At 70.2% G+C, this 12758-nt stretch overlaps 2 protein-coding genes across 3 annotated transcripts; both read right to left on the reverse strand.

Annotated features, from left to right (window-relative positions):
- Nucleotides 1-3363: 3363 nt before the first annotated feature.
- On the reverse strand, nt 3364-6667 carry TSFM (Ts translation elongation factor, mitochondrial). 2 transcript variants are annotated; one of them, XM_086870542.1, is made up of 6 exons: nt 6568-6667; nt 5485-5616; nt 5077-5205; nt 4891-4998; nt 4485-4569; nt 3364-3941 (listed from the first exon to the last, which is right to left on the reverse strand). In XM_086870542.1, the coding sequence occupies exons 1-6, from the start codon at nt 6607-6609 to the stop codon at nt 3511-3513; spliced, it is 927 nt and encodes a 308-aa protein (XP_086726668.1). In that variant the 5' UTR covers nt 6610-6667; the 3' UTR covers nt 3364-3510. The 2 variants fall into 2 exon arrangements, with proteins under 2 accessions (XP_086726668.1, XP_086726670.1); XM_086870544.1 differs by lacking the exon at nt 5485-5616 and having other exon boundaries at nt 6568-6626.
- Nucleotides 6668-7380: 713 nt separating this feature from the next.
- On the reverse strand, nt 7381-9406 carry EEF1AKMT3 (EEF1A lysine methyltransferase 3). The gene is made up of 3 exons (XM_086870461.1): nt 9125-9406; nt 8371-8482; nt 7381-7852 (listed from the first exon to the last, which is right to left on the reverse strand). Exons 1-3 carry the CDS (start codon nt 9404-9406, stop codon nt 7404-7406), a joined length of 843 nt encoding a protein of 280 aa, XP_086726587.1. The 3' UTR covers nt 7381-7403.
- Between the last annotated feature and the right edge of the window lie 3352 nt (nt 9407-12758).

The following is a 12758-nucleotide window of genomic DNA, read 5'->3' on the forward strand; positions in this document are numbered from 1 at the left end:
CCCCGGGTTGTTTTTTGGCGGGAACCCAAAGCGGCTCCGTTTGGGCTCGGGGGTCGCGGGGTCGCTGTCGCCCCCCGAGCAGGGACACGCTGGGGACACCCCCGGGGGGCTCCGGTGCAGGGACGGGGCGGAGCTGGGGGGGATTTTTTGGGATTCCCCGGGAAATGGCGCCCCGCGCCCCGCCCATCAGTGACGTCATATACCACAGCCAATGGGGATGCAGGGGGGCGGGGCTGCGATCGCGGCACCCGGAAGTTGGCGGAAAGAGGGCGGGGCCTGTTCTGCCCCAGTTCAGTCCCAGTCCTGCCCCAGTTCAATCCCAGTTCAGTCCTAGTCCAGTCTCAGTCCCAGTTCATTCCCAACTCAGTCCAGTCCAGCCCTAGTTCAATCCAGTCCCAGTCTAGTTCCAGTTCAGTCCCAGTCCTGCCCCAGTTTAATCCCAGTTCAGTCTCAGTTCAGTCCTAGTCCTGCCCCAGTTCAGTCCAGTCCACTCCCAGTTCAGTCCCAGTCCTGCCCCAGTTCTGTCCCAGTTCTGTCCCAGTCCAGTCCAGCCCCAGTCCTGCCCCAGTTCAATCCCAGTCTAGTCCATTCCCAGTCCACTCCCAGTCCCACTCCCACTCCAGTCCCGATCCTGCCCCAGTCCGCCCCCATACCGCTCCCAGCACCACCCAGTCCGCTCCCAGTCCGATCCCAGTCCGCTCCCAGTCCATTCCCAGTCCGTTCCCAGTCCGTTCCCAGTCCGCTCCCAGTCCGCTCCCAGTCCGCTCCCAGTCCGCTCCCAGTCCGTTCCCAGTCCGCTCCCAGTCCATTCCCAGTCCGCTCCCAGTCCATTCCCAGTCCGATCCCAGTCCACTCCCAGTCCGTTCCCAGTCCGTTCCCAGTCCGTTCCCAGTCCGCTCCCAGTCCGCTCCCAGTCCGTTCCCAGTCCATTCCCAGTCCATTCCCAGTCCGTTCCCAGTCCATTCCCAGTCCGCTCCCAGTCCGCTCCCAGTCCGTTCCCAGTCCATTCCCAGTCCATTCCCAGTCCATTCCCAGTCCATTCCCAGTCCGCTCCCAGTCCGTTCCCAGTCCATTCCCAGTCCGTTCCCAGTTTGCCCGCTGGAAGCTCCGCCAGGGAACGCCCGGGCGCCGCCGGCCCCGCTCCCCGCTCCGGGCGGCAAATTCCCAGTTTGTCCCATTTATCCCTGGAACTGGGTCGGGCGTTGCCCCGGGACGAGTTTCGTTCAGTAATCAAAGAGGAATTAAATGCCCCAGATTTTGGCGGCGGATATCAGGGGGTTCCTCTTTTTTCTTACAGATTTTCCTTTAAAAATAACCCCAAAACCCAAGAAAAAAATTTCTTTGTGAAAAAACTGTGGGGAAACCGGAGGAATTTGGGTGAAAAAGGAAGAAATCGGGGTGAAAGACGAGGAGTTTTGCAGTGAAATAGGCAGGATTTATTTTGGGGGGACCACGAATTTTGGGGAAAACAAAGGATTTTGTATGAAGCAGGAGGAATTTGAGGTGAATTGTGTGGAACTGCGATGAAAAAGAAGGAATTGGGGGTTGAAACTGGAGAAATTTGGGGTTCCCTCTTACAAATATGGGGGGAAAGGGACTCTCTATGTTATTAAACAAAATTAATTTCACAATATTGAGCGCAGAGCGGGGGCTGAAGGGAGCCCCGCCCAGGCCACGCCCCTTTCCCATGTGTGGGCGTGGCCTGATGAAGCCCCGCCTCGTCCGTGAAGGGGGCGTGGCTTAAGAACCCGCCCTGCCCCTCACCGGGGCTCCGCGCGATGTAAACACGGCCTGACCACGCCCCCTCCATGCCCAGCCAATCAGCGCCCGGTATCTGTTTCAAGGCTCCCCCAGCCCCGCCTCCCGGGCGCCCGTAGCGCAATCACGGCCGCGGCCCCGCCCCTGCCCCGGTGCGGGGGCGCCTCGAAACCGCCGCGGCCCCGTTCCCTCCGGTGGGCGCGCGCGGCCCCCCCGCCCCTCCCCCGCCCCCCCCGGGCCGGACGGCGGCGGGAGCGGCAGGTACGGGGGGGGGCGGGGCTGAGCCCACCGGGCGGGGGGAGGCGGTCACCGGGAGGGGCCGGCGCGTGTGTCCCCCCTACCCCCCCCTCCCCCGTGTCCCCCGTTCGCTGTCACCCTCCTGTTGATGTCCTCCCCGGGACGCCTCCGTCCGCCCCGCCGCTCCCGGAGGCGCTGCCGGGGGAAGGGAGAGGTGCGGGGACAGCTCCGCTGTGGGGACACCCCGCCCCCGGTGACCCGGTGAACGGGCGGTGACAGCGGGAGCAGCCGGGGGTACCGGGGAGTCCGGGGGGGCTTCGGAGGCCGCAGCCCGGTTCAAGTAATCCAGGATAGGCTGTTCCAGCCCGGCCTGTTCCCGGTTACTTGTCCCGGGAGGCGGCTGGTGACGTCACGGAGGGGGGGACACGGGGGGGGGGGCAGTCCCGGGGGGGCTGCAGCGTCTCTCGGTGTCGGGCCCAGCTTCTTCACCCCAACTCCAGCAGCGCCACTCCTGATCCCCCCCAGCCACCCGGTCCCTGTCCCCCCCGACCCCACCTGCCCCACTGTCCCCATCTGTCCCCACTGTCCCCCCCTGACCCCACCTACCCCACTGTCCCCCTCTGTCCCCCCCTGACCCCACCTGTCCCACTGTCCCCCTGTCCCCACTGTCCCCCCCTGACCCCACCTGCCCCACTGTCCCCCTCTGTCCCCCCCTGACCCCACCTACCCCACTGTCCTCCTGTCCCCACTGTCCCCCCCTGACCCCAGCTGTCCCCGTCCCCCTCTGTCCCCACCTGTCCCTCTGTCCCCACTGTCCCCCCCTGACCCCAGCTGTCCCCGTCCCCCTCTGTCCCCACCTGTCCCTCTGTCCCCACCTGTCCCCCTGTCCTCACTGTCCCCCCTGACCCCACCTGTCCCAGTCCCCTCCTGTCCCCCCCGTCCCCTCCTGTCCCCCTGTCCCCTCCTGTCCCCCTGTCCCCACTGTCCCCCCCGACCCCACCTGTCCCCACCTGTCCCCCTGTCCCCTCCTGTCCCACATCCCTCACCCCTCTCTGTCACCCCCCATCCCTTGTGACCCCCCCAAGACCCAGCCCAGGTGGTGTCAGGGATGGGACAGGGATGTCCCCACAGCCCCACCCCGGGACCAGCTGTGTCCCCATTCCTGTGCCCCCACGTTGGGGTTCAGGCTCTTTGGGGTCAGTTTTGGGGCACCTTTTTGTATGGATTTGCCATTAAAAACCTGCAGCAGAGCGGGGGCTCCCGGGAGAGCTGAGAGGGGGCAGGAGAAGTTTGGGGGTGCAGGGGGAGCATTCCATGGGGGAGGGGCAGGGGATGTTGGGCTCCCCCCTCTCCTCCCAACAAAACATCTGGGCTGGTTCTGCACCTTTATTCAGCCTCATCCCCCCAGAGCGTGGGGGAGGCTGGCGCTGCCCCCCGCCCGGCACGGGGGGTGGGATGCACAGAGTGTCCCCCCGGGGGGAACAGCGAGGGCTGAAGCCCCCTGAGCCACGTCCCTCAGCCTGGGGGGGCAGGGGGCTCCTGGGGGGGCTCCTGGGGGGGCTCCTCCCCGCACTGGAAGCGCAGGAAGTCCCAGACCTGGAGCCCTCCCCGGTCCCGCAGGTACCGGCCCAGGGGGACCCCAGGCTCCAGGAGGGACCCCTGTGCCAGCAGCCGCGTCTCCGTGTCCCCCCCCAGCTCATCCTCGGGGGTCCCCAGGGCGGTGGGCGCCATTCCCACCACGTGCTGGGCCACCCTGCGCCCCAACTCCTGCAGCTCGGGCGAGGGGGGCCCCGGCTCCGGCCCCCCACAGGCCACCAGCGCCCCGTAGGTGCCCATGGCCACGGGGGGCCCGGGGGGCACCCAGCCGTGAGCGTAGGTGGCCACAAAACCACCGGGGGCCCGGAGCCACCCGGCCCGGCGCAGGGCCAGGCGCTCACCCAGGCGGCCTGGAGGGGACAGAGGGAGGGGGGTCACGACCGGACCCCCAAAAATGGGGGGGGGGAAGCGGTCATGAGCCCCTCACAGAGAGCAGAACCCCCTGGAAAGGGTCACAGAGCACCCCCCCCCAACCCAGAGCTCCCCCAGGAACCACCCCAGGGGTTCTGCCCCTCCCAGTGCCAGCACAGGGACAGGGACTGGGAGCACTGGGGATACTGGGACTGTCAGGATTTTGGGGCACTGGGGATACTGGGACTGTCAGGATTTTGGGGCACTGGGGGCTGTCAGGATTTTGGGACACTGGGAGCACTGGGGGCTGTCAGGTTTTTGGGGAACTGGGGGGGTCATTTGGCATCATTGGGGGTTCAGGGGACTTGGGACATAAAGGAAGGGACAAAGAGGCAAACTGGGATTTGCAGAGAAAGGGCACTGGGCAGACTGGGATTGGCACAAATGGGGCACTGGACAGGCTGAGAGGAGCACGGCACATACTGGGAGGGGCACTGGGCATACTGGGATGTGCTGGGAGAGGCACTGGGGTCTCCACTCACCCATAACCAGCGCCAGGTGCTCACTCAGCAGGTCCCCCCTGTCCCCTACACGCAGCTGGGCCAGTTCATCCTCTCGCAGGAGGTGCTGGGGGGAGAGGTCAGAGGGGCACCCCAACACTCCCAGGCACCCCCAAACCCTGCCCCAACACCCCCAGGCACCCCCAAACCCTGCCCCAGCACCCCAACACCCCAGGCACCCCCAAACCCTGCCTCAGCACCCCAGGTACCCCCAGAACCTCCCCTAACACCCCAACACCCCCAGGCACCCCCAGAACCTGCCCCAACACCCCAGGTACACACAGAACCTCCCCAACACCCCCACACCCTCTGTGCCACCCCAAGCTCCCAAACATTCCCAGCACCCCAAGGTCCCTCTGACACCCCAAAGCCCCTCCAGCCCCCCCACCTTAGTGCCCGAGGCCCCCTGGCAGTGCCCCAGGACCCCTCTGGCCGCCATCTCCACCAGCTGCTGGAAGTCGGGGGTCCTCGCCACGAAATCCGTCTCGCAGTTCACCTGGGGGACACGCGGTGACTCCGGGGGCACCGAGACCCCCCCGGGGAAACCGGGCTCCCCCCAGACCCCGTCACTCACCTCCACCATGACGGCGGCCGAGCCCTCGCTCAGGACCCCCACGAGCCCCTCCCGTGCCCGGTGAGCCCCGGGGGCCGCAGCTCGGGCCCAGCCCCGGCGCCGCGACTCGGCCTCGAGCCAGGCCTCGGCCTGGGGGGACAAACGGGAGGGGACGGGCTCATCCCCGCGACCCCCGTCACGAACCCATCCCTGCCCCCCCTGCGACCCCCGGAGTGCCCCCCGCCCCCTCCCACCCTCCAGCTCTACATCCCCTCTCCTGCCCCCTCCCCATGCTCCTTTCTCCTCCCGGGATTTCTGTTCCCCTTTGGAGCCCCCCCGGGTCCCCTCCCCAGCCCGGGTGCCCCCCGGTGCCGCCCCCACCACAAGCGACCCCCTGTTTCTCGGCCGAGCCCCCCCCGGTGCCGTCACCTGCCGCAGGTCGCCCCCCGCCCGCTGCAGCGCCTCCCGGCAGCGCATCACGGGCTGCCCGGTGCGCGCCCGCAGCTCCCGCAGCTCCCGCAGCGCCGGGGGGGCCGCGCTCAACCAGCGGCCCGGGGCGGCCTGCGGGGAACGGCGGCGTCAGCGGCAGCCCCGGAGCCGCGGCCCGGGAGAGGGGTCCCGAACGCCTGGGGGGCACGGGGAGGGGGGATGGATACGGGGAGGGCCCGGTTGGCGCGGGGAGTGCCCCGGGGCGGGGGGGGCACGGGGTGGTACCGGAGGGGGAGTGGGAAAGCGCAGAGAGGTGGCGGGGGGTGCTCGGGGACAGGCGGGGGTCCCGGGGCGGGGAGAGCTCGGGGCGGGGGGGTCCCGGGGCGGGGGGATCCCGGGGGGAGGGGGTCCCGGGGCGAGGGGGTCCCGGGGCGGGGGGGTCCCGGGGCAGGGGGAGCTCGGGGCGGGGGGAGCTCGGGGCGGGGGGATCCCGGGGCGAGGGGGTCCCGGGGCGGGGGGGTCCCGAGGCGGGGGGGTCCCGGGGCGGGGGGGTCCAGGGGCGAGGGGGTCCCGGGGCGGGGGGAGCTCGGGGCCGGGGGATCCCGGGGCGAGGGGGTCCCGGGGCGGGGGGGTCCCGGGGCGGCGGGGTCCCGAGGCGGGGGGGTCCCGGGGCGGGGGGGTTCCGGGGAGGGGGGAGCTCGGGGCGGGGGGGTCCCGGGGCGAGGGGGTCCCGGGGCGGGGGGGTCCCGGGGCGGCGGGGTCCCGAGGCGGGGGGGTCCCGGGGCGGGGGGGTTCCGGGGAGGGGGGAGCTCGGGGCGGGGGGGTCCCGGGGCGGGGGGGTCCCGGGGCAGGGGGAGCTCGGGGCGGGGGGGTCCCGGGGCGGGGGAGTCCCGGGGCGGGGGGGTCCCGGGGCGAGGGGGTCCCGGGGCAGGGGGAGCTTGGGGCGAGGGGATCCCGAGGCGGGGGGATCCCGGGGCGAGGGGATCCCGGGGCGGGGGGGTCCCGGGGCGGGGGGGTCCCGGGGCGGGGGGGTCCCGGGGCAGGGGGAGCTCGGGGCGGGGGGGTCCCGGGGGTCCCGCTCACCCGCGCCGCCCCCCCGAGCGCGCCCAGCGCCGCGCGCTGCATCCCGGCCTGCCCGCGGCGCGCCGCGTGACGTCACGGTCCGCTTGACGTCACGACCCGGCACTACGGGCGCCGGGAAGGGTCAGAGCGCGGGATTGGCTCCGCCTGTGTGACGTAAGCCCGGGTGCGACGGAGCCGCGGGATTGGCTGGGGGGAAATTTTGGGATGGGGGAGCTCGAACTGCCCGGCCCGAACCCCCCCGCACCAGAGAGACCCCCCAGCCTTCCACAGCCCCTCCCCCCGGGCCCTTGGAGCACCCCCAGCCCTGACCCGTCCCCTGCACACCCTCACAGAGCCCCCCCGACCTCCGAACCCCCCCGACCCTCACTGACCCCCCCCAGACCTTCCAACCCCCCCGACCCTCACAGACACCCCCAAACCTTCCAACCCCCCCCCGGCCCTCACAGACACCCCCCCCAAACCTTCCAAAGCTCCCCCGACCCTTCCAAACCCCTCCCCCCGGCCCTCACTGACCCCCCCCAAACCTTCCAACCCCCCCCGGCCCTCACAGACCCCTCCCAAACCTCCCAACCCCCCCCCCCCGATCCTCACAGACCCCCCCAAACCTTCCAACCCCCCCGATCCTCACAGACCCCCCAAACCTTCCGAAATCCCCCCCCCCATTGACCCCCAGAACCTTCCAAAATCCCCCCCGAACCTTCCAACCCCACCCCCCTGCCCTCCCAGAGCCCCCCACCTTGTCCAGCTGCCTCCCCCAGCTCAGCCCCCCCCGGCTGGACCCCCCTCCCCAAATCAATCACACACACCCGGCTGAACCGAGACCCCCTCGGGAGCTTTTAATCCTCCTCCGTCCCCCCCCAGCCCCCCGCCAGAGACCCCTGACCCGGGGGGGCTCCCCCTCCCTCCCGGGGGGTCACCGCGTAGATCTCGATGTCCCCCTCGGGCTCCCGCCGCAGCAGCCGCACCCCAAAAAACGGGGGCAGCAGCTGGCGGAAGAAGCGGGAGGCTCCGGCATCGCCGCCCCGCAGGCGGGCGCTGAGCAGCGCCCGGGCCGGGGGCACCACGAGGTGCCGGAGGGTGCCCAGGAGCGGGGCGAAGGCGCGGGGGTCGTACACGATGTCGGAGCCCAGGATGAGGTGGAATTTGGGGGGGAAGCGGCGCTGGTCGCGCCCCCAGCGCAGCGCCCGCACCCGCGGTGCCCCCGCGCCCCCCGGGAAGTTCCGGCGCGCGTTCTCCCGGAGCTGCGGCAGCACCGGCGGCCGGTCCGTCAGCGTCACCTCCGCCCCTGCACGGCAGCGCGCCCGTCAGGGGGCACAGGAACCCCCCAGACCCAAATTAACCGCGGGTCAGAGCCGCCACCCCAAAATCCCAGCGGAACCTCACCCGCCACCCCAAAATCCCAGCGGAACCTCACCCGCCACCCCAAAATCCCAGCGGAACCTCACCCGCCACCCCAAAATCCCAGCGGAACCTCCCCGATATCCCGGAACACCCCGGGTCAGAGGGACCTCCCCAAACCCCCCCCGGCCCAAAGAAACCTCGAGGCAAAAGGGGGGTTAAACACCCGGGGACCCCCGGATCCCAATGAACTCCAGGGCTGCTCGCTCCAGTTTCCAGTTCTGTACTGGGCAGGGAATGGGGAGCCCCCCAATCCATGGGTGCCCCCCCCAGCCCAAGGGTGCCCCTCCCGGGCCCCACAGGTGTCCCCACCCTTTCCACAGGTGCAGCCTCAGCCCACAGGTACCCCCCAAGCGCACAGGGGTGCCCCCCAGCCCCCCCAGCCCCGCCCCGTGCCCCCCGCACCCAGCATGGCAGCGAAGATTCCCACGATGCCGGTACCGGCCCCCAGCTCCAGAACCCGCCGCCCCGCCAGCTCCAGGTTCTGCTCGCCCAGGAACCGGCACAGGGACAGGGCCTGGGGGGACACAGAGCGGGGCTGGGGGGCGGCACTGCCGGGGGAACCCAGCCCACGGAGCCCCCCTGAGCCGGGGATCCCCTCCTGCGGATCCACAGGGACAAACCCCAAGCCCAGGGCTCCTCCACCGCTTCCTGCGCCTCCTCCCAGGGTCATCCCCATCCCCGGTGACCCCCAGCACCACCGGTGGCCACCACCGAGCGAGGATGCCCAGGACACCCCCGCCCGCAGCAGCCCCATCTTCTCAGGGTGCCCGTTCCCGGTGTCCCCACCCGCTCCGATGTTCCCCGTTCTCTCGAGGTTCCCCCCATGACTCGGGACCCCTCCTCAGCCTCACTCCAGGTGCCCCCCGCGATGTCACAACGACCCCATTGTCCCCCGGACCCCCCCGGTACCGCCGTTCTCTCGGGGTCCCCCACCGCCCATCCCTCCTGCCACCCCGGGATGTCGCGTGTGTCCCCACGGTACGCCCGGGATGACCCCTCCCCGCCTCCCGGTGTCCCCGACATCCCCGGACCCTCGGGATCCCCAGGCTTTCCCCATCAGCCGGTGTTTCCCGGGACCTTCCCGGAACTCGGCGTCCCCCGGGATGTCACCTACAGCCCCGGAGCTTCCCCCGTGTGCCCCCCCGGTGCCGCTCACCGCCTCCCAGACGGCCCCGGCGGGCCCGAGCCGCGGCCCGTGGTGCTCCGCGATGTGCAGGACGCGCCCGCACAGCCGGAACCGGCGCCGCTCCGGGAAGAGCTCGGAGAAGAGCGCGGGGTCGCGGGGGAACACGGCCCGCAGCGCCGCTTCTGCTTCTTCTTCTTGCTCCTCTTCCCCTTCTCCTTCTTCTTCCTCTTCCTCTTCCCCTTCCCCTTCCCCGTTCTCTTCCTCTGCCCCCCGCCCCCCCCCGGTCCCCACGTGGCTCCCGGGCGCCGCCATCGCAAAAGGGGCGTGGCTTGGCCGAGCCCCCGAAGCTGATTGGTCTGTGCTGGTTAAGCCACGCCCCTCCCCCAGGTGTTGTGGCTCCGCCCACGGCGCGCGCTCGGTCCCAGCGCGCGGTCCCGGGGAGGGTCCGGTGTCCCCCGGTGTCCCCCCGTGTCCCCTGCCCCATCCCGGTGTCCCCCGGTGTCCCCCCGTGTCCCCTGCCCCATCCCGGTGTCCCCCGGTGTCCCCCCGTGTCCCCTGCCTCATCCCGGTGTCCTCTCCCCCCGTGCCCTGTCACCTGCCCTGTCCCCAGGCTATCCCTGGTCACCCCCGGTCCCAGCCCCTTTCCTGCCCCATCCCTGGTGTCCCCTGTCTCCCGTCCCTGTCCCCAGTGCCACCCCACTCCCAGCCATGTCCCCATCTGTCCCCAGCAGTCCCTCCAGGGGTTCCTCTCAGTGCCACCACCTGTCCCTTCCTGCTCCTGTCACTGTCCCATCAACACCAGTGCCACCACTATCACCACAGCCCTGACATCCCTGATTCCAGTGTCCTTGGCCAGGGTGTCCCCAGCCCTGTGTGCCTCATCCACTTGTCCTCAGTTCCTGTGGTCCATGTCCCGATGTCCACGTCCCTGTCACACCCGTGTCCCCAGTCCCAGTGTCTCTGACCCCCCGGTGTTACTGGTCCTGACCCAGTCACAGTGTCCCCAGCCCTGGTGGCCCTGGCCATGGTGTAACTGGTCCCATGTCCCTCATGCTGATGTCCCTGGTCCCACATCCCTGTCCTCGCTGTCCTCCTGCTGTCCCTTATGCACTCCTTGTCCTTTCTGCCCCCAGTCCCGTGTCCCTCAGCTGTGTCCCCCTGCCCCGGCTCACCCCTGTCCCTGTCCCCTGTCCCCATCCCTGTCCCTGTCCCCTGTCCCCTGTCCCCTGTCCCCTGTCCCCTGTCCCTGTCCCCATCTCTGTCCCCATCCCTGTCCCCTGTCCCCGTCCCTGTCCCTGTCCCCATCGCTGTCCCTGTCCCCTGTCCCCTGTCCCCTGTCCCCTGTCCCTGTCCCCATCTCTGTCCCCATCCCTGTCCCCTGTCCCCGTCCCTGTCCCTGTCCCCATCGCTGTCCCTGTCCCCTGTCCCCTGTCCCCTGTCCCCTGTCCCCATCCCCATCCCTTGTCCCTGTCCCCTGTCCCTGTCCCCATCTCTGTCCCCATCCCTGTCCCCTGTCCCCATCCCCGTCCCCTGTCCCTGTCCCCTGTCCCCTGTCCCTGTCCCAGTCCCCTGTCCCCTCTTCCCTGTCCCTGTCCCCTGTCCCCTGTCCCCGTCTCTGTCCCCATCCCTGTCCCCTGTCCCCGTCCCTGTCCCCGTCCCTGTCCCCATCCCTGTCCCCTGTCCCCATCCCTGTCCCCAGTCCCTGTCCCTATCCCTGTCCCTGTCCCGGAGGGGGACACGGTCCCCGCCTTCCTCCCGTTCCCGGTGTCCCCCCCGTGCCGCCCCTCCCGGTGTTCCCGGTTCGGGGCGTCACGGCCCCGGTGCCACCTGAGCCGGGGTGACCCGGGGGGTCCCGCGGGGTAATGAACAACCGCTAATGAAGCCGCTAATGAACAACCGGGCCCCGGCGGGACCCCCCGCGCAGCAGCGTCACCTCCTGCGTCACCGGGTTAATGGTGGCCCTGCTGTCCCCGGGGGGTCGGGGCGCCCCGGGGGGGTCGGGGCGCTGGGGGAGGGCTCGGTCCCTGTGCCCACCCGGGACTCCCCGGCCGGAGCCGTTCCCGGAAGGGCCGGAGGGAGCGGACGGGACGGGCGGGTCCGGCCCCGCATTGCTCAAACCCCCCCGGCCCCCCCGGGGCTTTCCAGAAATCGCCCCCGGTCTGGCCGCAGCCGAATTCCCCAAACGGCCCCGAGCGGGAACAGCCCGCGGGAGGGGGGAGGAACTGGGAACACTGGGGGCGCTGGGAACACTGGGGGAACTGGGAGCACTGGGGGTGCTGGGAACACTGGGGGTGCTGGGAACACTGGGGGAACTGGGAACACTGGGGGAACTGGGAACACTGGGGGTGCTGGGAGCACTGGGGGTGCTGGGAACACTGGGGGTGCTGGGAACACTGGGGGAACTGGGAACACTGGGGGAACTGGGAACACTGGGGGTGCTGGGAACACTGGGGGAACTGGGAACACTGGGGGTGCTGGGAACACTGGGGGAACTGGAGAGACTGGGGGGGTTGGGAACACTGGGGGGACTGGGAGGACTGGGGGAACTGGGAACACTGGGGGTGCTGGGAGGACTGGGGGGGCTGGGAACACTGGGGGTGCTGGAGAGACTGTGGGGGTTGGGAACACTGGGGGGACTGGGAACACTGGGGGTGCTGGGAACACTGGGGGAACTGGAGAGACTGGGGGGGTTGGGGGCACTGGGGGAACTGGGAACACTGGGGGTGCTGGAGAGACTGGGGGGGTTGGGAACACTGGGGGGACTGGGAACACTGGGGGTGCTGGGAACACTGGGGATGCTGGGAACACTGGGGGAACTGGGAACACTGGGGGGACTGGGAGGACTGGGGGAACTGGGAACACTGGGGGAACTGGGAACACTGGGGGTGCTGGGAGGACTGGGGGGGACTGGAGAGACTGGGGGGGTTGGGGGCACTGCGGGGCGCTGGAAGCACCGAGGGGCTGTGACTGGGGGGCACTGGTGGCACTGGGAGGGCACCGAGGAAACTGGGAGCACGGGGGTGACTGGAAGGAGTGGGACACGCTGGGGAGCACTGGGAGCACCAGGCTGGGTGCTGTGGGGGCACTGGGAGCACGGGGGGGGACGACTGGGGGGCACCTGGGGACACTGGGACCACTATGGGGTACTGGGAGCATTGGGAAGGGCGCTTGGGGGAACAGGGAGCACTGGGGAGGGGCACTGGGAGCACCGGGGGAGCACTGGGGGGTCACTGGGAGCACTGGGATCACTGGGAGCACTGGGAGCACTGGCGGGGGGAGGGCGCTGGGAGCACTGGGAGCATTGGTGGGGCACTGGGAGCACTGGGGGGTCACTGGGAGGTCACTGGGAGCACTGGGGAAGCACTGGGAGCACTGGGGGGGCACTGGGATCACTGGGAGCACTGGGGGAGCACTGGGAGCACTGGTCCGATGGGGGCACTGGGAGGTCACTGGGGGATTACTGGGGGAGCACTGGGAGCACTTGGGGGGTCACTGGGATCACTGGGATCACTGGGGGAGCACTGGGATCACTGGGATCACTGGGGGAGCACTGGGATCACTGGGGGGCACTGGGAGCACTGGTCCGGTAGGGGGCGCTGTGAACTCGGGCGCAGCCGAGGCTCGCCCCGCTGGCAGGTTGCTCGTGACGTCACAACCCCGCGCC

The sequence above is a fragment of the Cyanistes caeruleus genome, chromosome 32 (genome assembly GCF_971803275.1).
Source record: "Cyanistes caeruleus chromosome 32, bCyaCae1.hap1.1, whole genome shotgun sequence".
Taxonomy (NCBI): Eukaryota; Metazoa; Chordata; class Aves; order Passeriformes; family Paridae; genus Cyanistes; species Cyanistes caeruleus.